At 59.1% G+C, this 20,317-nt stretch overlaps 2 protein-coding genes across 7 annotated transcripts; one reads left to right on the forward strand and one right to left on the reverse strand.

Moving 5' to 3' along the window:
- Nucleotides 1-1,705, reverse strand: ISG15 (ISG15 ubiquitin like modifier). Of its 2 annotated transcripts, none has more exons than XM_007981089.3 (2): nt 1,071-1,705; nt 1-554 (listed from the first exon to the last, which is right to left on the reverse strand). In XM_007981089.3, exons 1-2 carry the CDS (start codon nt 1,071-1,073, stop codon nt 60-62), a joined length of 498 nt encoding a protein of 165 aa, XP_007979280.1. In that variant the 5' UTR covers nt 1,074-1,705; the 3' UTR covers nt 1-59. The 2 variants fall into 2 exon arrangements, with proteins under 2 accessions (XP_007979280.1, XP_072864081.1); XM_073007980.1 differs by lacking the exon at nt 1,071-1,705 and adding an exon at nt 966-978.
- A 12,871-nt stretch (nt 1,706-14,576) lies between these two features.
- On the forward strand, nt 14,577-18,673 carry HES4 (hes family bHLH transcription factor 4). 5 transcript variants are annotated; one of them, XR_494593.3, is made up of 4 exons: nt 14,579-15,483; nt 15,569-15,831; nt 15,925-17,068; nt 18,043-18,673. XR_494593.3 is itself a non-coding variant. In XM_007981092.3 (4 exons), the coding sequence occupies exons 1-4, from the start codon at nt 15,376-15,378 to the stop codon at nt 16,296-16,298; spliced, it is 666 nt and encodes a 221-aa protein (XP_007979283.3). In that variant the 5' UTR covers nt 14,579-15,375; the 3' UTR covers nt 16,299-18,673. The 5 variants fall into 5 exon arrangements, 3 of the variants coding, with proteins under 3 accessions (XP_007979282.3, XP_007979283.3, XP_007979281.3); XR_012089837.1 differs by having other exon boundaries at nt 15,925-16,781; nt 16,919-18,673; XM_007981092.3 differs by having other exon boundaries at nt 15,569-15,664; nt 15,744-15,831; nt 15,925-18,673.
- The last annotated feature ends 1,644 nt before the right edge of the window (nt 18,674-20,317 follow it).

A 20,317-nucleotide genomic window follows, 5' to 3' on the forward strand; every position in this document is an offset into this window, starting at 1 on the left:
TTTCTCTTTACAACATTTATTTCCAGCCCTTGATCTTGCTCGAATGCTGGTGGAGGCCCTTAGCTCTGCCCACCAGGCTCTGTGCCGCCTCCCCGCAGGCGTAGATTCATGAACACGGTGCTCAGGGGCTTGAGGCCGTACTCCCCCAGCGGGAGCTGATTCTCCAGGGGCTTCCCCTCGAAGGTCAGCCAGAACAGGTCGTCCTGCACACCCTCCTGCCGGCTCACTTGCTGCTTCAGGTGGGCCACAGTCTGCGTCAGCTGTACCTCGTAGGTGCTGCTCCGGCCCTTGTCGTTCCTCACCAGGATGCTCAGAGGTTCATCGCATCTGTCCACCACCAGCAGGACCGTGCTGCCGGGGCCCAGGCCCTGGTTGGCAAGGGGAACCCTGTCCTGCAGGGTGGCGCCGCTGGGGTGGACAGCCAGACGCTGCTGGAAGGCGTGCACGCCGATCTTCTGGGCGATCTTTGCCTTCAGCTCTGACACCGACATGGAGCTGCTCAGGGACACCTGGAACTCGTTGCCCCCCAGCATCTTCACCTTCAGGTCCCAGCTCTGCAGACATTACACAGGCTCAGAGACTGCCGCACCAGTCCCAGGCCCACGACACACAAGGCCCTGGCTGCTGGGCGAGCTCCTGTGCCCAGGGACAGTGCTTCCTCCTGTTTGTCCTCTACATCCCATCAGCAGGGACCCCAGGCGCAGAAGGCACTGAGGGGTCATTACTAGAAGGCCAGCTGCCCACAGCCATCCGTGGCCTCCCTTTACCTGCTAGGGTGCCCCTCTGTGCCCACCCCGAGGACCTCAGGGGTGACCTGCTTTCAGGAGCACACTTAGAACCTGGCCGAGCTCTAAGCAGCTCTGCTCTCCCTGCAACCCTGGGAGACCTTGGCTGGGGGAGGGATGAAAATTGACTGGCACAGAGGCCCGCCCCCCCCCAGCCCCCACCTGTGACATCTCCCTTACCATGGCTGTGGGCTGTGGGCCACGGGCTGGGGGAGGGAGACAAAAATTGACTGGCACAGAGGCCCCCCCCACCCAACACACACACTCCTGTGACATCTCCCTTACCATGGCTGTGGGCTGTGGGACGCGGCACGAGCTCCTGTACTGGCAAAGATGAGTTCGCTGCCTCTCAACTGCCGGCTCCTGCAGGCAGCAGCCAGCCCTGTTATAAGCCTGAGCCACACACGACAGGGGGCGTTGCGGCGCGAGCCGGCTCCGGTGGCCAAGTTTCGGTTTCCTTTTCCCCAGGCATGCCCCAGAGTGAGCAGAAGAAACAAAACAGAATGGCCGAAAGACGGGGAAAAGCAGAAGGGGGTGGGCAGGGTCTCAAAGGCACTGTCAGGGCCGGGGACTCAGGACAGCGGACGGCATCCCCACCCCCACCCAACACCCTGGAAACACCTAAATATCGAGCATTCCAGGTCCTTCACAAGATGTACTAAAGCTGGTCGAGTGCCGTGGCTCACTCCTGTAACCCCAGCACTTTGGGAGTCCGAGGTGGGCGGATCACCTGAGGTCGGGAGTTTGAGAGCAGCCTGACCCACACAGAGAAACCCCGTCTCTACTAAAAATACAAAATTAGCCAGGTTTGGTGGCGCATGCCTGTAATCCCAGCTACTTGGGAAGGTTGAGGCAGGAGAATCGCTTGAACCTGGGAGGTGGAGGTTGCGGTGAGCCGAGATCGCGCCATTGCGCTCCAGCCTGGGCAACAAGAGTGAAACTGTTAAAAAAAAAAAAAAAAAAAAAAAAAGCGCTAAAGCCTTCACATGAACTAATGGTTTCATTTTCCATTTGCCAACTTGCAAACAGTAAACACGGAAAACACCCCTATGGTTAATTCAGAAACAAAACCTCCAAACTCCCCAGAGATGACAACACTTGGTTTAGGGCAGTATTTGCCCAGGTTTGGTGTTTTTTTTTGTTGTTTTTGTTTTTTTGAGACAGGGTCTCACTCTGTCGCCCAGGCTGGAGTGCAGAGGTGCGATCTCAGCGCACCGCAGCCTCCGCCTTCCTGGCTAAAGGGATTCCCTCACATCAGCCTCCCACGTAGCTGGGACCACAGGGGTCCAGCTACTTTTTTGTATTTTGAGTAGAGATGGGGGTCTCGCCATGTTGCCCAGGCTGGTCTCGAACTCCTGGGCTCAAGTGATCCACCTGCCTCGGCCTCTGCAAGTGCTGGGATTACAGGTGTGAGCCACTGCGCCCGGGCCTCAGACTGTTTTTTAATAAAAGAGACCTATCTTGTATTTTCTACAAAAATGAACTCTGGGACACTACTGAGAAAGTGAAAAGACAATCCACGGAATGGGAAGAAATATTTGCAAATTATCTATCTGATGAGGGCACAGCATCCAGGACATATAGAGAACTCCTACAACTCAATCAAAAAAAAAAAAAAAAGGCAACTCAATTTTCAAATGGCCAAAAGACTTCAATAGACATTTCTCCAATGGCATAGCAACGGCTATAAAGAGATGCTCAACATCATGAATTGGGGAAATGCAAATCAAAACCCCAGTGAGATGCTACTTCCTACTAGTATGACTGCAATAATAAAAATAAAGGACAGGCCGGGCGCGGTGGCTCACGCCTGTAATCCCAGCACTTTGGGAGGCTGAGGCGGGCAGATCACCTAAGGTCAGGAGTTCAAGACCAGCCTGGCCAACATTTTTAGTAGAAACCCCACCTATACTAAAAATACAAAAATTAGCCGGGTGTGGTAGCACACGCCTGTAATCCCAGCTACTTGGGAGACTGAGGCGGGAGAATCCTTTGAACCCAGGAGGCAGCGATTGTAGTGAGCCAAGTTTGCGCCAATGTACTCCAGCCTGGGCAAGACAGTCTCAAAAAATAATATAAAATAAACATAAAGGACAGTAACAAGCATTGGAGAATACACACAGAAGTTGGAATCCTGTACGTGCATTGCTGTTGAGAATGTAAACCGTGTGGCCACTGTGACGCTCAAAACATCAAACAGAATTATCGGTAACCCAGCAATTCCACTTCTAGGCATGTGTGCAAAAGAATTGAGAATAGGTGTTCAAATATTTGTATACAAATGTTCATGGCAGCACAGTTTACAATAAACAAGTAGTGGAAACGGAGCACACGTCCATCAGTGATGGACGGAATATTACGCAGCCATGAAAAGGACTGAGGCACTGATTCGTGTGAAAGAACCTCGAGAACATTATGCTGAGTGGAAAGAGCCAGACACAAAGGCCACAGAGTGTTGGTTCCATTCACTGCAGGGGCAACGACCAGAACTGGTAGATCCACAGCCACAGGATACCGACCCCATTACCGGGGACCAGGGAGGGGGAGCAGGGGGTGATTGCTTCAGAGCCACAAGCCCCTTTGGGGGTGCTAATGCTTCAGAACTCCACAGAGGTGATAGTTGGACAACGTGGTAAATAACTAAATGCCACTGGATTACATTCTTTAAAATAGTTGGTTATATGTTATATGAATCAGTAAAAAGCAAAGGTGAAAAGGCCTCACCATACTTTCACCATTTTGTAACCCGCTTCATTTATGCAACAGCGTATCATAAACATCGCTCCAGGCTAGGCAGCTCATGCCTATAATCCCAGCATTTTGGGAGGCTGAGGTGGGCGGATCATTTGAGGTCAGGAGTTTGAGACCAGCCTGGGCAACAGGGTGAAACCCTGTACCTGCAATACATAAAAAAATTGGCCAGGCGTGGTGGCTGCCACCTGTAGTCCCAGCTACTTGGGAGGCTGAGGTGGGAGGATCACTTCAACCCGGGAGGCGGAGCTTGCAGTGAGCTATGATCACACCGCCGCACTCCAGCCTGGGTGACACAGCGAGACCCTGTCTCAAAGCCAAACCAAACCCAAGCAAAACAAACAAAAAACCCAGGATTTTCTATTTCTTTTTATCATTTTAGATGCCCTATTAAACACGGTATATGTTTCCTGATTTCCTTTTTTTTTTTTTCTGAGACAGCATCTCGCTCTGTGCCCAGGCTGGAGTGCAGTGGCGCGATCTCAGCTCACTGCAAGCTCCGCCTCCCGGCTTCACGCCATTCTCCTGCCTCAGCTTTCCGAGTAGCTGGGACTACAGGCGCCACCACCATGCCCGACTAGTTTTGGTATTTTTAGTAGAGAAGGGGTTTCACGGTGTTAGCCAGGATGGTCTCGGTCTCCTGACCTCGGGATCCCCCCGCCTCGGCCTCCCAAAGTGCTGGGATTACAGGTGTGAGCCACCTCACCCGACCCCTGTTTCCTGATTTTTTAATGCTGACATACGGTGCTAGAATCTTCCTTTTCTTTTGGTTACTCCATCCTATCTCTGCCAGTTGTCTTCCTGCTTCGACAGAACCAACCCAAGGCACAGGCACCAAGGAAGGCGACTAGACCTGCAGTCACTTGCTTTAGTTCCCTGGGGTTGCTGAACAAAGTACCACAAACTGGGTGTTAAACTGCACACCACAGAAATGTGTTTTCTCATAGTTCTACAGGCCAAAAGCCCAAAATTCATGTGGACTAAATGACCAAGATTATCAGGCCAGGATGGTCCTGATCTCCTGACCTCATGATCCGCCCGCCTCAGCCTCCCAAAGTGCTGGGATTACAGGCGTGAGCCACATGTCCCGGGCAGATTAATTGGTTCTTTAAGGTCTGATTCATTCTTTCTACTTTCTCTGAAAATAGGTGATTTCCTAGTAAAAATACACATTAACAAAATGTACTCTAAAATAAGGAAAATTTAAATACACCAATTAGCATAGAAAAGCTTGGAGTGACCCTTAGAGATACCCCATTAAAAAAGGACCCCAGGGGCAGGGCGTGGTGGTTCACGCCTGTAATCCCAACACCTTGGGAGGACAAGGCGGGCAGATCACTTGAGGTCAGGAGTTTGAGGGCAGCCTTGCCAACATGGTGAAACCCCACCTCTACTAAAAACACACAAAAAATTACCCGAGCATCATGGTGCCCACCTGTAGTCCCAGCTACTTCAGAGACTGAGGCAGGAGAATTGCTTGAATCAAGGAAGGGGAGGTTGCAGTGAGCGGAGATCGTGCCACTGTACCCTAGCCTGGGCAACAGAGTGAGACTGTGTCTCAAAAAAAAAGAAAAAAGGAAAAAGAAAAATACCGCAGGGCCGGGCGCAGTAGCTCACGCCTGTAATCCCAGCACTTTGGGGAGACTGAGGCTGGTGGATCACTTGAGGTCAGGAGTTCGAGACAAGCCTGACCAATATGGTGAAACCCTGTCTCTACTAAAAATACAAAATTAGCCACATGCCTGTAATCCCAGCTGCTCAGGAGGCTGAGGCAGGAGAATTACTTGAACCCGGGAGGCAGAGATTGCGGTGAGTCGAGATTGCGCCACTGTACTCCAGCCTGGGCAACAAGGGCGAAACTCTGTCTCAACAAAAAAGAAAAGAAAAAATATATTCCCAATAAAACATGTTCAACTCTCCAGATCGGGGTGACATTTCCAGCTTGATATGGTAACGTGGTTGTGACCTTCAGCATAAACATGTGTGCCATCCCTCGAGCAATTCCTTACAGACCCGGCTCGGCTCTTCTCCAGCGTCTCCTTTGGGAGTTGTACCTGATTTTATTACCAGTTTTCCTCTGAATCCACTGGGGAATGGGACAATTTTGCTTTTGTTTCTTGGCCAGGAGTCACTTAATCCTAAAGTCTGGTGAGAAAACACAGCAAGAAGCAGAGTCAAGCACAGATGATGGTAATGGCAGAGAAGGGAAGGGAAGGTAGGGGAGGGGGTTCAAGCTTTTATTGTTATAGGACCTCCTGTGTCTCTATCATGCTTTGTTCCATGATCTTTGTTAATCTGTTAATGACATTGTTAATATGTTTACACCAGCCGGGCGCGGTGGCTCACGCCTGTAATCCCAGCACTTTGGGAGGCCGAGATGGGCGGATCATGAGGTCAGGAGATTGAGACCATCCTGGCTAACACGGTGAAACCCCGTCTCTACTAAAAATACAAAAAATTAGCTGGGTGCGGTGGCGGGTGACTGTAGTCCCAGCTACACAGGAGGCTAAGGCAGGAGAATGGCGTGAACTCGGGAGGCAGAGCTTGCAGGGAGCCAAGATCGCGCCACTGCACTCCAGCCTGGGTGACAGAGCGAGACTCCGTCTCAAAAAAAAAAAAAAAAAAAAAAAAAAAAACAGAAAAAGAAAAGGAAGATTCTAGCACTGTACGTCAGCATTAAGAAATCAGGAAACAGGGGCCGGGTGCAGTGGCTCACACTTGTAATCTCAGCACTTTGGGAGGCCGAGGCGGGCAGATCCCGAGGTCAGGAGATCGAGACCATCCTGGTTAACACAGTGAAACCCCTTCTCTACTAAAAAGTACAAAAAATTAGCCAGGCTTGGTGACGGGCATCTGTAGTCCTAGCTACTCGGGAGGCTGAGGCAGGAGAATGGCGTGAACCCGGGAGGCAGAGCTTGCAGGGAGCCAAGATTGCGCCACTGCATTCCAGCCTGGGCGACAGAGCAAGACTCTGTCTCAAAAAAAAAAAAAAAAATTATTATTATTTTTTGGCTGCATGCAGTGGCTCACGCCTGTAATCCCAGCACTTTGGGAGGCCGAGGTGGGTGGATCACCTGAGGACAGGAGTTCGAGACTGGCCTGGCCAACATGGTGAAACCCCGTCTACGAAAAATACAAAAATTAGCTGGGTGTGGTGGCATGCACCTGTAGTTCCAGCTACTCGGGAGGCTGAGGCAGGAGAAATGCTTGAACCCAGGAGGCAGCAGTTGCAGTGAGCTGAGATCTCACCATTGCACTCCAGCCTGGGCCATAGACCAAGGCTCAAAAAAAGAAAATTATTTTTTGAGACAGGGTCTTGTCCTATCACCTTGGCTAGAGTGCAGTGATGTGATTACGGTTCACTGCAGCCATCTGGGCTCAAGTGATCCTCCCCCATTGGCCTCCCAAAGAACTGGGACGACAGGCATGAGCCACTGTGTCCAGCTTTGATTTTATTTTTAAGCCCTTTAACTATCTGGCAACAACAAAAATCATCCCAAGACTGGTCCTCACCACTTATACCTGTGTGCCCTGGTCCAGACCACAGTAGCCCTTCACGCAGGTTCCTGTGGACACGTCCGGGTGGTCCTGCTCCCGTGCTGACCCCACAGCCTGCTTTTCACCCAGTCACCAGGTTGATGCGCACAAAGCCTCCCATGGCTCTCCTTACCTCTCAGGGCGACCAGCCAGGCCTCGGTTCCTGCACTGTGGCCTCTGGCCTCTCCCGGTGTCCCCTCCGGTCACCCCACACCTGCCCCCCATCCCAGGCTCTTGGCTCCAACGCCTGGGCCTCTGGGCCATGCCTGGCACACACATGCACGCTCTCACCCCAGCGCTTGAGACCCATCCTCAGCCCTCCATCCTCCACACATGCCCCACCATCCTCCGTCCTCTAACAACCTCTGCCGGGATCTTTCTCTCTCACCAGAATGTTAGTTCGCTGCTACACCTGCCTTGTATGTTTAATAAAACTAAATTGTAAAATGGAAACATGTGCTGAATCTTAAGTTCCCAAACATTCTGATTTTTTCCCCCTTTCTTTTTTTTTAAATAGCAATGGGTCTCACTAGATGCGACCACTTGCCCAGGGTGGTCTTGAATTCCTGGGCTCAAATGATCCTCCTGCCTCGGCCTCATTCTGATTTCTTAATAAATTCAATAATATCCTTCAGTCTTTCTCCTTAAATGATAAACCTGAATGGTTTGTTTGAGACGGAGTCTCACTCTGTCACCAGGCTGGAGTGCAGTGGCACGATCTCGGCTCACTGCAACCTCTGCCTCCCGGATTCAAGTGATTCTCCTGCCTCAGCCTCCCGAGTAGCTGGGATTACAGGCTCCCACCACCACCCCCAGCTAATCTTTGTATTTTTAGTAGAGAGGGAGTTTCACCACGTTGGCCGGGCTGGTCTTCAACTCCTGACCTCAGGTGATCTGCCCACCCCAGCCTCCCGAAATGCTGGGATTACAGGTGTGAGCCACTGTGCTTGGAGATAAACCTAAATGTTTTATTCAATGTGCATTTGAATTTAGAATCTTGAGGCGCATCTGATAAAACACTCCCAAGTGTAAAAACTCTGAGTCTAATTTTTTACAATTTGAATTAGGTGTGATTGACACACAGCAAGCTACATCTATTTAATGTGTAATTTAATGAGCTCTGACGTAGGCACCTGGCAACCCGTCAAACACCGGTTTTTGTGCTTCGTCACGTCTCTACATAATCCTCACCCGCGAAGGATCACGACAAAGCTCCCTGCAGAGCCAGGGTGATCTCAGGTGGGTGAGCCCCATCAGGGTCCGAGGCCTGGGCCAGGTGCAGGGCTGACTTGGGGCCCTGGACTTGGCTGTTGCAGGGGTCTGGCCTCACAGAGGCCAGAGGACGGGGCTCATCCATCTGGAGGAGTCTACCAGCCTGCAGCCCACTCCTTTGCACGAATTCAAATCTAGACCCTTCCCCACCTTCCCGTCTGGTCAGTCACCACTCCTCAGCCACCGCCCTGGATGACATCTGATGGACTCATGACTCCTGCTCACACGTGGCCTGTGGTCAGAGCTCGAAGGTCACTCCGACAACAGGGCTGGGCCTCCGCCTGGTCCCACTGGACAGGATGAGCTGGGAAACCCCACAGGTGTGCCACAGCACTCTGAGAAAGTCACACTGAGTCTGTGATTCCCTGTGGCCACCTTTCCTAAGAAGCATGGATTGCTGACGTCTGAGGCTGGGCTGATTACACAGGCAACCCCTCCCCTCCAGGTCCCACGAGGAGGAGCCTCACCCTGTCTCTCCACCTGGGACCAGGAAGGCCGAGCTGCCACCGCCTGCCCTGGGTCACAGTCTCACAGTCCTGGATCCCATCTTACCGGGCTGGAGCCTCCCCACCCACTTGGCAGGCATGTCACCCCCAGCTGCAGCCTCATGTAAGAGCCTCCTGGGAAAGCAGGACCTGGGACAGGGCGGAGGGTCCCATTCTACACAGCAGACCCAGTGGGCCATTTACAGCCGCCTGGTGTCTGGTGGGCTTGGCCGCGGGGAGAGGGTGTGCAGGTGAGAAGCATGGCTCTGGCTGTGTCAGGGAGGACAGAGTGGAGAGGCAGGCCCATGACCCGGCAGGGCTGCTGTTCCAGCCAGGTGGAGGCACCCAGCTGGTGAGGGGTCGGGGGAAGGTGGAGCCTGGCGCGCTGGACAAGAAGGACCCTCTTAGACCCAAAGGATCTGGCAGGGGATGCATGAGCAGCACACCTTTGGGGAGCAGGGGACCCAGAAGCCCTGAGCCGGACACCTGACCCCACACAGCCACGGGCAGGGCCCCCGCGCTGGGCCACGCATGCCTCACCACCTGGTGCAGTCACCGGGTGCGAGGTCGACCCACAGCCGCCTTCGGAAAACTCCGACCCACGGAGACCCAGGCCCAGCTGTCCTGGGGGCACTGCTGCAGGGAGCTAGGGCTTGGCCATACCAGGCTCCCTAAAGTCTCTGCCACTAAATTACACTTTCGTCCTTGCCTTCCCAGAGCCGGCAGGGCAGAAAAACCCAGGGGGTTCATCAGGTCCTGTGAGGAGAGGGCAGAGGCAGGTGGTGGAGGGGAGGGGGGGTCAGTGCATTTTTTGACTCCTCTGGAATCTGGCTGCTGTGACCTGCTTTGGCCGAGGGAATGTGGTGGAGATTTCACTATGTGCGTTCTGGACCTCGGCCTCAAGAGACCCCAGGCTTCCACTTTGCCCTCCTGGAACACTGGCCGTGTGCCGTGTGTTAGGAGGAAGCTGACCGAGGGTGGGGAGGATTCCAGGCTGCACGACTCTGGCAGAGTGCCCGGCAGCCGAGGGACAGCAGCCCCGGGTGTCCAGCGTGATGCCACGTGGGCCCTTCCCAGCCAGCTAACCTTGGCCCAGGGCCGCAGCCTGTGTGAGGCCCCGGGAAGCCGCTGGCACTGCCCTGATCCCTGCTATGAGAAAAGAATAGGCAGGTGGTGCTTAAGCCACCAAGAAGGTCAGGATTCCACACAGGCTGTGGTCTGCCCACATGAACGGGAGGGAGGGAGGGTGAGGGGCAGACACAATGGCCGGCCAGATAGGCTTCCCTTGATAAGGAGCGAACAGACAGAGGGGATGAGGAAGCCGCAGACGCAGGCCGTGCACAAAGACTGCAGATCTCAGGGCTGGTCGACAGCAGAGCTGGGAGCTGGGAGGCAGGCAGACAGAGTGAAGAGGCTGGAGTGTAGAGGGGTGCAGTTGGGAGAAAGGACCCAGTGGGGTAAGTGGGGAGGGGACAGGACCCCTGCAGGAGAGGAAGTCAAAGTTGGAGAACTGCCGGTGTGGATTTTGAAGACATGGCTGGGAGAGTGACAGGGAGCAGGTGTCCCCTCCTGCCGGAAAGGGGTGCCAATGACTTCAGCTTGGTGAGGTCTGGTCACAAAATAGAGGTGGTTTTGGTGGAAAAGGGAAGCAGTCTGGGAGTGCCAGTGAGGAAGGACAAGGGCACGGACCTCGTCCTGGTGCAGCGGAGAGAAAAGCAGCACCTGCCGGGAGCAGGAACGGGCTGGGAGGGGATCCCAGACAGGCAGGGTGGGGAGGAGACACCAGCACCATCCCGCTTGGGGACACAGCTCCCACCGCTGCTGAGAAGGCGTGCAGGTGGGGTGGGAGTGGCACCAGCCTGGTGCTCCTGCTTCTGCCTGAGTCCTAGTCTCTCTCCTGCAGCCCTGGCCGCCTATCACTGCAATCCCAGCAAGCACCCAGGAACAACTCTGCACCCGCCTCGGCTCTCCAGGAGGGAAACTCACGCCGGCCCCAGCCATGGTTCCTCGGTGGCTTTGGTCCCAGCTGCCTGAGTGCACAGCCCGCTGCCCTTGGCAGGAGTTGGGGACCACACTGATGACTGCCCGCAGGGGGTGGCTACAGGTCTCTGATGTCAGGAGCCGGTGTGTGAGGGGGGTGCTGAGGGCCATGGCGAGATGGTAGCTGCCACCTTCAGGTCAGAGGTTGGAAGGGGAGGTCACAGCCAGCACCTCGTAGGCCTTTTGGGGACACTGGCTGGGGTCATGGAGTGCGGCCACAGTGGCCTGATGTGAGGAGACCCCCCCACGAGGCTGAGGCCCCACAGGTCCAGCCTAGAAGACACCCTGGTTTTCCCCACAGGGTCCCCACTGACGTGTGAATGTCCTCATCAGTTACCCCCCTTAGCTAACACGGGGCCATGCAGATGCCCCGGGGCCACTCGCCATTTGGAGCTTGACCCACTCGGGGCCAGGAGGTTGGCTGGATTTCAGCAGCTCCCAAGAAGCACCTGTTAGATGGGGAGGAGGGGTGGGGAACCCGCTGAGCCTCTGCCTCTGTGGGAGAGAGGAAGGGATCCCCGAAGGAGGGAGCAGGGGTGAGGAGGGAAGGGTCACTCTCCCTGGGTCAGGGCCCCGGCCCACCTCCACTATTCCAGTCTTGAGTGCCACACCACAGATGACCCCAAAACAGCATGCTCAGCAACCACCCTACTGTGTGCAGGCGGCCTTGGAACAGGGCACGCTGCGACCTCGGCTGGAAGCTGCTCAGGAGTCTGGAATCCGACGCTGGTTCCTCCACCGGGCCTCTCCTTGAGGCCAGGGTGGGCTCCCTCCCAGCACCGCAGCTGGGTTCCAAGAGCGACTGTCCCAGGACAGCGAGGTGCACGTGGCGTCTTCCAAGTCAGCCTCAGAAGTCATGTCTTGCCAAACACGCCATTCTTCCTGGCTTAGGCTGTCACAGGGGCTCATGTAGAAGGCATTTCAAGGTACGGGGATGGGAGATACTGTCACGGCCATCTCTGAAAAACGCAACCTGCCTCCAACCCCGGGAGTCACCATCCCTTGCTGCAGCCCAGGGTCCATCCCCACACTCGGAGCAAGGGAACCCCAAGGCCCTCAGGAACCCTGAGGCCCCTACCACAAATCAAGGCCAGATTCGAGAGGCAGGGATGGGACCGTCACAGGCCAAGGGCACAGACCCCGAGAGACAGACACACAAACGGGAGCTGTCCTGTGGCCAAGATGGTGGGAGGAACACAGGCCCCGGAGACCCTGAAGTGGGCTCCCTGGCCGGGGAGGAGGTCTCTTCCTTTCCAGCAGAGCAGAGGCAAGTGCAGGTGCCCCTCCTGCCTCTGCTCAGCGAGGATCCCGCCTGCTTCCCGGGGGCAGGAACCCTGGCAGATGGGCACCAGTGCTCACTATGAGCTGGACACCGTCAGTGGCTTTAAAAGTAGAATCTCCTGGCCAGGCGTGGTGGCTCACACCTGTAACGCCAGCACTTTGGGAAGCTGAGGCGGGTGGATCACCTGAGGTGGGGAGTTTGAGACCAGCTTGACCAACATGGAGAAACCACATCTCTACTAAAAATACAAAAATTAGCCGAGTGTGGCGGCACATGCCTGTAATCCCAGCTACTCCAGAGGCTGAGGCAGGAGAATCGCTTGAATCCAGGAGGCAGTGCTGTGGTGAGCCGAGATTGCGCCACTGCACTTCAGCCTGAGCAACAAGAGGGAAACTCCATCTCAAAAAAAAAAAAAAACCCGGCCGGGCGCGGTGGCTCAAGCCTGTAATCCCAGCACTTTGGGAGGCCGAGACGGGTGGATCACGAGGTCAGGAGATCGAGACCATCCTGGCTAACACGGTGAAACCCCATCTCTACTAAAAAATACAAAAAACTAGCCGGGCGAGGTGGCGGGCGCCTGTAGTCCCAGCTACTCAGGAGGCTGAGGCAGGAGAATGGCGTGAACCCGGGAGGTGGAGCTTGCAGTGAGCCGAGATCTGGCCACTGCACTCCATCCTGGGCGACAGAGCAAGACTCCGTCTCAAAAAAAAAAAAACCAAAAAAACCCAACAAAAAGCCCCCTTTTACAGACGAGGAAACAGGTATAAGGAAGGGAAGTGAGCCCATCCAACAACCAGTGAGGGGAAGATTAGCCCCAGCCACGCTTGGCAGGGAGGAGGCTCACGCCTGTAGTTCCAGCACGTTTGCAGGCTGAGGCAGGAGCATCGTCTCAGTCCAGGAGTTCGAGACCAGCCTGGGCAATACAGGGAGATCCCTGTCTCTACACACACACACACACACACACACACACAAAGAGAAAAGAACGATTCTCAGGCCCCTCCTTCCATCCTGAAATCCCTGCCTGTTTGGGGACTGGGGGAGGCCCAGAGCCCCCCAGAATCCCTTCCCAAGTCCAGGCCCAGAGGCTGGGGAGATTCAGGCCGGCAGCTCCCCGGGACGACCCCCAGCAGGAGGCGGCGGCGACTGCGGCCACTGGGGGCGCTCGCGGGCTTTCCCGCCCTGGCCCAGCGCTCCCGCCGGGGAGGGGACGCGGAGCGAGGACGGGGGGGGGGGGGGGGACGGGGGCGGGGCCACCATCCACACCATTTCCAGGGCTGCGGGGCCGGTCCGAGCCTCTCCAGCGCCAAGGCGCGCGCAGAGGGGTCGGGGCGGGAGAGCCGGGTTCCACTGGGTGCTGCCGGGGCTTAAGTGCTCGCGGGGCCACCCCCGAGACGCCCGCCCTGCCCCCGCGGCTTTCCCCAGTCGGCGAGGGGCGTGGACAGCGTCTCCGCGGAGAGGGCGCCACCCCCGCTCCGGCCTCACAGCCCCCCGGAGGCGCGCGCCCCTGTGCCGGCGGCGAGGTGTGGGGGGCGCCGCTGGGGGACCGCGGAGGGCCAGGGTCAGCGCCGAGAAGACGGGACCTCCCCGCGTGGGCCGCAGGACTTTGCTTGGGGCCAGATTAGACGTGGGGTCCGAGGGGAGGGGAGGCTTCCGGACAGAGACCCCGGGTCCAGGTGCCCCGGCAGGGACGAACCTGCCAATCAGCCGACTCCCTGGCTCAGCAAAGCTCCCCAAAATGTTGCCCGACCCCTTCCCGGCCAGAAGCTCCCGGTTCCCGCTGGTCCAGCTGTCCCTCCCCGCTTCCCTCGACCCTGCGCCCCTTCGCACCCTGGGAATGCCACGCCCTCCCTTGAGGCTTTGACCCTGAGGACCCCCCCACCACGCCGAAGCCTTTGGGACTACCGGGTGGAAAGGGCTCTTCTCCCCCCAGGCCACCCACCCGATTCGGTTCTCCTACAACGGCGTGACTGCGGAGTCTGCCATCGGCCTCCTGCCCGGATTAAAAGCCCGGGAGGGTCTCCACACCCGGGCCCCGGCCCGGCTCTCCAGGGGGCTCAGGAAGCCTCAGCTGCACGGACGCGCGAGGCCGCCGGGGACCCCGAGTGCCGAAAGGACCAGCGTACCCCGCAGGGGCATTGGAAATAAAAACAGCAAAAACGAAAATAACCACAGCCCTGTTTTACGCAACCTGCCCCTTTGCCGTTACACACATTAACAGTGACCCCTCATTTTCCGTGAACCCCACTTTGCTGCTGCCGAGTTCGCCAGAGGGACACCCGGAAGCAGGTGGCGACAAGGGCCCCATGACATCATCCCAGCAGGCTTGCGTCACCGCCCCGGGGCCCGGTGACGTCACCAGCTCGCTCGCGTCACGCGCACGTCCTGCTCCTCGTGGTCCTGCCCGGCCCGCGCCATCACCGGCCCTGCCCCGCGGGGTGACCCGTGCGCCCCTTCACCGTCCTCTGCCGCCGCCCTCCGGCCTGCCGGCCCGGCTCTGTGGTTCCCAAGGCTTTCTCTAGCCCTCCGTGCCCCCGGCCGCACACCCGAGGGTGGGACCCCCGGGGGCGGAGCCGGTGTCGGGTCAAACTCGGAGACCGAGCAGAGCCCAAACGGGACCAGAGGGAGGGCGGGCGGAGGAAGCGAGGACGCTCGAGACCGAGGCTCGCCCACCCCTCGGCGCCGCCGGACCCTGCGCCACTGGGGATATTCCTTCCCGGCTTCCCGCGCCGCCAGCCCCAGCTCCGTCCCGCCCCGGCTCCCGGCCCCCTGGGCGGGAGAGCGACCCCCGAGACTCCGCCCAGCCCCGGGGGTCCCGGTCCCCGTTCGCCCCCAGCGGCCCCTCCCGGCGCGCTGCTCGGCCCTGGCTGCAGCGGGGGGCGCGGGCTCACCCGGCCGTGGCCCCCGCGGTGTCGGAGCGGGGCGCGGGCGGGGCGGCCCCGCAAGCCTTTGTCGCCCGCGGAGGCCGCGCCGGGAGCCGAGGCGTGACTGACAGCGGGCGGGGGAGGAGCGCGGCCGCCGATTGGCCGGCGCGAGTGTGGGAAAGAATGCGGAGCCGGGTTCACACACCCCGCGGCGGCGAGGCCTTAAATAGGGGAGCGGCCTGAGGCGCGCGCGGGCCTGGGGACAGGACCCGCCCGAGGGTCTCGGATCGCCGCGCGCTCGCCGCTCGCCCGTGGTCCCCGGCGGTGCGCTCCAGCCGGCACGGGGAGGCGCGGGGCGCACCATGGCCGCAGACACGCCGGGAAAGCCGAGCGCCTCGCCGATGGCAGGAGCGCCGGCCAGCGCTAGCCGGACCCCAGACAAGCCCCGGAGCGCGGCCGAGCACCGCAAGGTGGGGTCCCGGCCGGGCGTGAGGGGGTGACCGGGGGGCGGGAGGGACGGAGGAACGCGGGACTCAGCCGGTGCCCGACCCGCAGTCCTCCAAGCCGGTCATGGAGAAGCGGCGCCGAGCGCGCATTAACGAGAGTCTCGCTCAGCTCAAAGCCCTCATCCTGGACGCCCTCAGAAAAGAGGTAAGTCGGGGGCGAAGGCCCGAGACCCGGAGTCTGGGGCGCAGCCGAGCCTGGACCTCCCGCCCATCCCCGCCCCCAGAGCTCCCGCCACTCGAAGCTGGAGAAGGCGGACATCCTGGAGATGACCGTGAAACACCTGCGGAGCCTGCGTCGCGTGCAGGTGACGGGTGAGGCGCGGGCAGCCGCGGCTTGGAGGCGACGGGAGGGCGCGGGACCCCCGGGGCCCGGCACCGACCGCTCCTCCCGTGTCGCTCCCGTAGCCGCGCTCAGCGCCGACCCCGCCGTCCTGGGCAAGTACCGCGCCGGCTTCCACGAGTGTCTGGCGGAGGTGAACCGCTTCCTGGCCGACTGCGAGGGCGTCCCGGCCGACGTGCGCTCCCGCCTGCTGGGCCACCTGGCAGCCTGCCTGCGCCAGCTGGGGCCCTCCCGCCGCCCGGCCTCGCTGCCCCCGGCTGCCCCCGCAGAGGCCCCTGCGCCCGAGGTCTACGCGGGCCGCCCGCTGCTGCCGTCGCTCGGCGGCCCCTTCCCCCTGCTCGCGCCGCCGCTGCTGCCTGGTCTGACCGGGGCGCTGCCCGCCGCCCCCAGGACAGGGCCGCAGGGCCAGGGCGGACCCTGGAGGCCGTGGCTGCGCTGAGGCTGCGGCCCTGGGACTGCATCGGAGGCGGCGCCCCGTTCTAGGGCCGCGGCCTTTGCCGAGACTGTAGCAGAGAATACGTATTTATTATTCCAGAGGCCGCGTCACTAGTTTTCCTTTTCTGTCTTGGTGAAGAGTCGACTTTGGGAGCGCCCCGCAGCCACGCCACGCCGGAGTCCCGCCCTCCTCCCAGGGCCGCGGGCCGCAGGTGGCTGGGGGTGTCGGGCGGACCCGGGGGACGGCTGGGGGCGGGACCGAGGGCAACCCCTCCGCTCCGCGCCCTTCCCTTCCCTCCGCGGCCTCCCTCCCCTCCGCACCCCTGAAGCCCCGCCCGCGCACGCGCTCTCTGCCCCCGCGTGGGGTTTGCCTCGCTCTGCCGTGGCGGTTGTGAGGGTTCCCCCCGGAGGCCGGGATGGGAAGCTGAATGTCCCTGAGTGCCCAGAACCTTCCCAGTGCTGGAAGGCGGTCGCGCAGCATCACCAGGCAAGTTACTTTCTAGAGGCCCCTTTCCCGCCTCCCGGTCCCCGGACCGCGGAAGGCGGAGGCTGCGGTCCGGGGCCGCGCTGGGGTGAGGGCAGCCGCCCTTGGCCCTGAAGACCCGCGCTGGGTTCTCCTGTTAGGTGCACAGCTGCCCGTGCCCACCGCAGACCCCTCCCCCAGGTGTCTGTGCGGGGAGGGCCCGACCGGAGCGCGCGCGGGTCCGAGCTGGGCTGCGGACACTGAGTGCGGGGGCCGAGGACGTCGCTCACGAGGGCGTGGGCCCAGCCCCGGTAAGGGAGGTTCCGCCTCCCCAGTGGGTGAGGACTGGGGGCTCCTTCCTCATAGCCCTGAGCACGTGCCGCTGTCGACCACTGAGTTAACCAGGCAGCGCCCGACGTACCCTGAACCACCAAGGCGGTCGCCATCCCGGATCTTGTGTTCGGGGAGGGCGGCTCGGCGCAGTTCCAGGCACTCAGCCGAGGCAGAGGGTCCCTCTGAGCCGCGCCGAGGGCCATTTCCCAACTGGGGCCGAGTTCACCAGGGCCCACGGGAGGCGAGTGAGCCGTCCCACTAGCGCTGGCCCTCCAAGGCTCCAGTCTGTGCCTCCATCAGGAGCCCCCTGGGCCCTCCAGGACACAGCCGTGCGCAGCTTGCAGGAGCCTCGCAGTCCGGCCACCCGTGGCCCCTGGCTGCCCTGCCCCCTCCCTGAGCTCTGAGGGCCAGGCCAGTGACCCTGGGCGGAGGCAGCGTTGGGCTGGGGGCCGCACCCTTGGTCCCACCAGCAGTCCTACCCCGGGGGTCCTAGTCCCAGGGGAGCCTCAAAGTAGCCCTTCTCCTTGGGAGCTTCAGACCCTGTGAGGGAGGCCTCCTCAGCAAGGGGCAGGGACTGTCTTTTTGGCGGCAGGTGGAAGCTCAGCGTGGCCAGGGGAGGGGAGCTGCTCAGAGAAGGCATCAGTGCAGAAGGGGAGGAAGGGCCTGGGGCAGCGAAGCTGGGAGTGTGGGGAGGAGCTCAGGGGTAGTTGGGGCACCCTGCACAGTCACCCGGGCTGTGGGTCCTAAGAGGGCAGGACATCTCTCCACCAGGCCCTGGCCTCGAATGCCCTCTCCACTGTGGCTAAAGGGCCCTTCGTAGCTGCCCAGGGACCACTCCGGCTCTGGGGGAATCAGTGGGCCAGCCCTTCGCACTCTGGGTCCCTCTGTGCTCCGCACCACCCGGCCCGGCTTCTCCCCCGACTTTCCTCCTAACCTGTCCCATCTGCCGCAGGCTTGGTGCTGTATCATCTGGGCCCAGCTGGACGGCGCTCCAGAGGGCGAGGGCCGTGTCTGTCCCGAAGCTCTGTCCTCAGCACCCAAAACACGGAAATGGACCCACAGGGACCTAATCCGTCCATTTGAATGACAGAGCTGGGAGGTTTGGGTTAGACTAAGGAGGTCTCAGGAAACACAGCCTGAGGGGCTGGACTGGACCGGCAACATAGGGGCTGTCCTGGGCTCCCCCTCAGGCTGCCCCCTTCTCAGAGCCCCCCGCCATGGCCTCCGGGAGCCAGCCTCTGCCTACACCCAGCCAGGACGCCCGCCACAACCTGCGTCCTGTGGCCCCAGACTGGGGGTGCCCCCTCACGAAGTCCTTTCTGCCTTCCCCACCGTCCAGACGTTTCCTGCCCCTCCCCGCCTCAGGTGGTGGCCGCTGGGCAGCTGGGATCTGGCCCAGTTCCCCGCCCCTGACCCTCCCCAGCGATTTTTATCTTGGCTTTTGGTTTTTTGCTGAATAATAGATGAAAGTCATCTTCTCGGTGGGGCGGGTGTGGCTGGTGGCCCCTGGTCACTTCCAGTTCATCTCCCACTGCCTCCTTGATGAAGACCGAGGGTCAATAAATGTTTGCTGAATTCCTTTGCCTCTGTGGTGTCTGGGCTTGTCTGTTGTGGGGGGAACTGGGCAACACAACTGCAGATAACAGGCTTTTGAAATCTGGAGAACCTCAGTCCCTGTGTTGACAGAAGTCTAGGCCAGGCCCATGAACTCCAGGCTCTGGGAAGTTAGGGATGGGGGTGGGACTGGGGCTGCCTGGAGCCCGGGCTTGTGAGAGGTGAGGCCGAACTCGCCCTCCCCGGTCCCTGTGTTCACCTGGGTCCCAGCCTCCTCTGGCTCCCCTGGCTCCAGGACTGTCTCCTCACCATACCTGGCTGCTGCCCCACTGTCCCCTGGAACCCCAGGGCTGTACCCACCTCGGACGCAGCCAGGGCAAGGGGCCGGGGGTGGCAGCCTCCCTGATGTCCCACCGGCCCCTCCTGGCATTCACACCTCAGTGTCCTGAGGGTCCAGTGGTCTGCAGGGTCAGTGGGGTCCTGCCAAGGTGATGGGCTGAGAGTGAGACCCTGTCTCAGAAAGAGAATCAGTTGACCGTAAATGTGAAGACCTATTTCTGAACCCTCAGTTCTATTCTACGGATTAGTACATCTATCCTTGTTCTATTATCAATCACACTGTCTTCTTGATGACTGTAGCTTTGCAGTAAGGTTTTTTTGTTAGGTTGGGTTTTGTTTTGTTTAGACAGAGTCTCTGTCACCCAGGCTGGAGTACAGTGGCGTGATCTCGGCTCACTGCAACCTCTGCCTCCTGGGTTCAAGCCATTCTTGTGCCTCAGTTTCCCTAATAGCTGGGATTACAGGCACCCACTATCACGCCTGGCTAATTTTGTATTTTTAGTAGAGATGGAGTTTCACCTTGTTGACTAGGCTGGTCTCGAACTCCTGACCTCAAGTGATCTGCTTGTCTTGGCCTCCCAAAGTGCTGGGATTACAAGCTTGAGCCACTGCACCCGGTCTGCTCTCAGGCGTTTCTTTATGGCAGTGTGAGAACGGACTCACAGTCAGCCTATGAGCTCAGCATAGAGCATGGAGAGAGGAAACTGGTGGGCGGAGGAAGGCGGTGGCATCTGAGCCATTGGGCTCACTCTGACCTGGACAGGGCAACGGGTATGGGGGACCCTGGGGGTAGGGACAGGTGGAGCTGGGGCAGCTCTCCTCTTCTGGGACTGACTCCAGGTACATGTATACCAGTTGAACTTGTCCCACAACTCACCATTCTTCTATTTTTCTGTTGCTTTTTTTTTTTGAGATGGAGTCTCACTCTGTTGCCCAGGCTGGAGTGCAGTGGCGTGATTGTTAAAGATGGTTCTTTCCTCCATTGAATTGTCTTGGCACCCGTGTTGAAAAATCAGTTGACTGTAGGCTGAGCACAGTGGCTCACGCCTGGAATCCCAGCACTTTGGGAGGCTGAGGCGGGCGGATCACCTGAGGTCAGGGATTCAAGATCAGCCTGGCCACCATGGTGAGACCCCGTCTCTACTAAAAATACAAAAATTAGCTGGGCGTGGTGGGACAGAAAAGACCTGGGGGACAGAAAAGAGGCTTAATTGGCTCATGCTTCTACAGACTGCACAGGTAGCAATGGTGCTGGCACCTGCTCAGCTTTTTTTTTTTGAGACGGTCTTGCTCTGTTACACAGGCTGGAGTGCAGTGGCATGATCTCAGCTCAC

Source organism: Chlorocebus sabaeus, chromosome 20 (assembly GCF_047675955.1).
Source record: "Chlorocebus sabaeus isolate Y175 chromosome 20, mChlSab1.0.hap1, whole genome shotgun sequence".
NCBI lineage: Eukaryota > Metazoa > Chordata > Mammalia > Primates > Cercopithecidae > Chlorocebus > Chlorocebus sabaeus.

What these genes read in the sequence shown, in the direction of transcription:
- HES4 (XM_007981090.3), top strand. Translation starts at nt 15,376, where the DNA reads ATGGCCGCAGACACGCCGGGAAAGCCGAGCGCCTCGCCGATGGCAGGA. An exon ending in GCGCGGCCGAGCACCGCAAG is followed by an intron (nt 15,484 to 15,568) that starts GTGGGGTCCCGG and finishes CCCGACCCGCAG; the next exon opens with TCCTCCAAGCCGGTCATGGA. An exon ending in GCGTCGCGTGCAGGTGACGG is followed by an intron (nt 15,832 to 15,924) that starts GTGAGGCGCGGG and finishes TCGCTCCCGTAG; the next exon opens with CCGCGCTCAGCGCCGACCCC.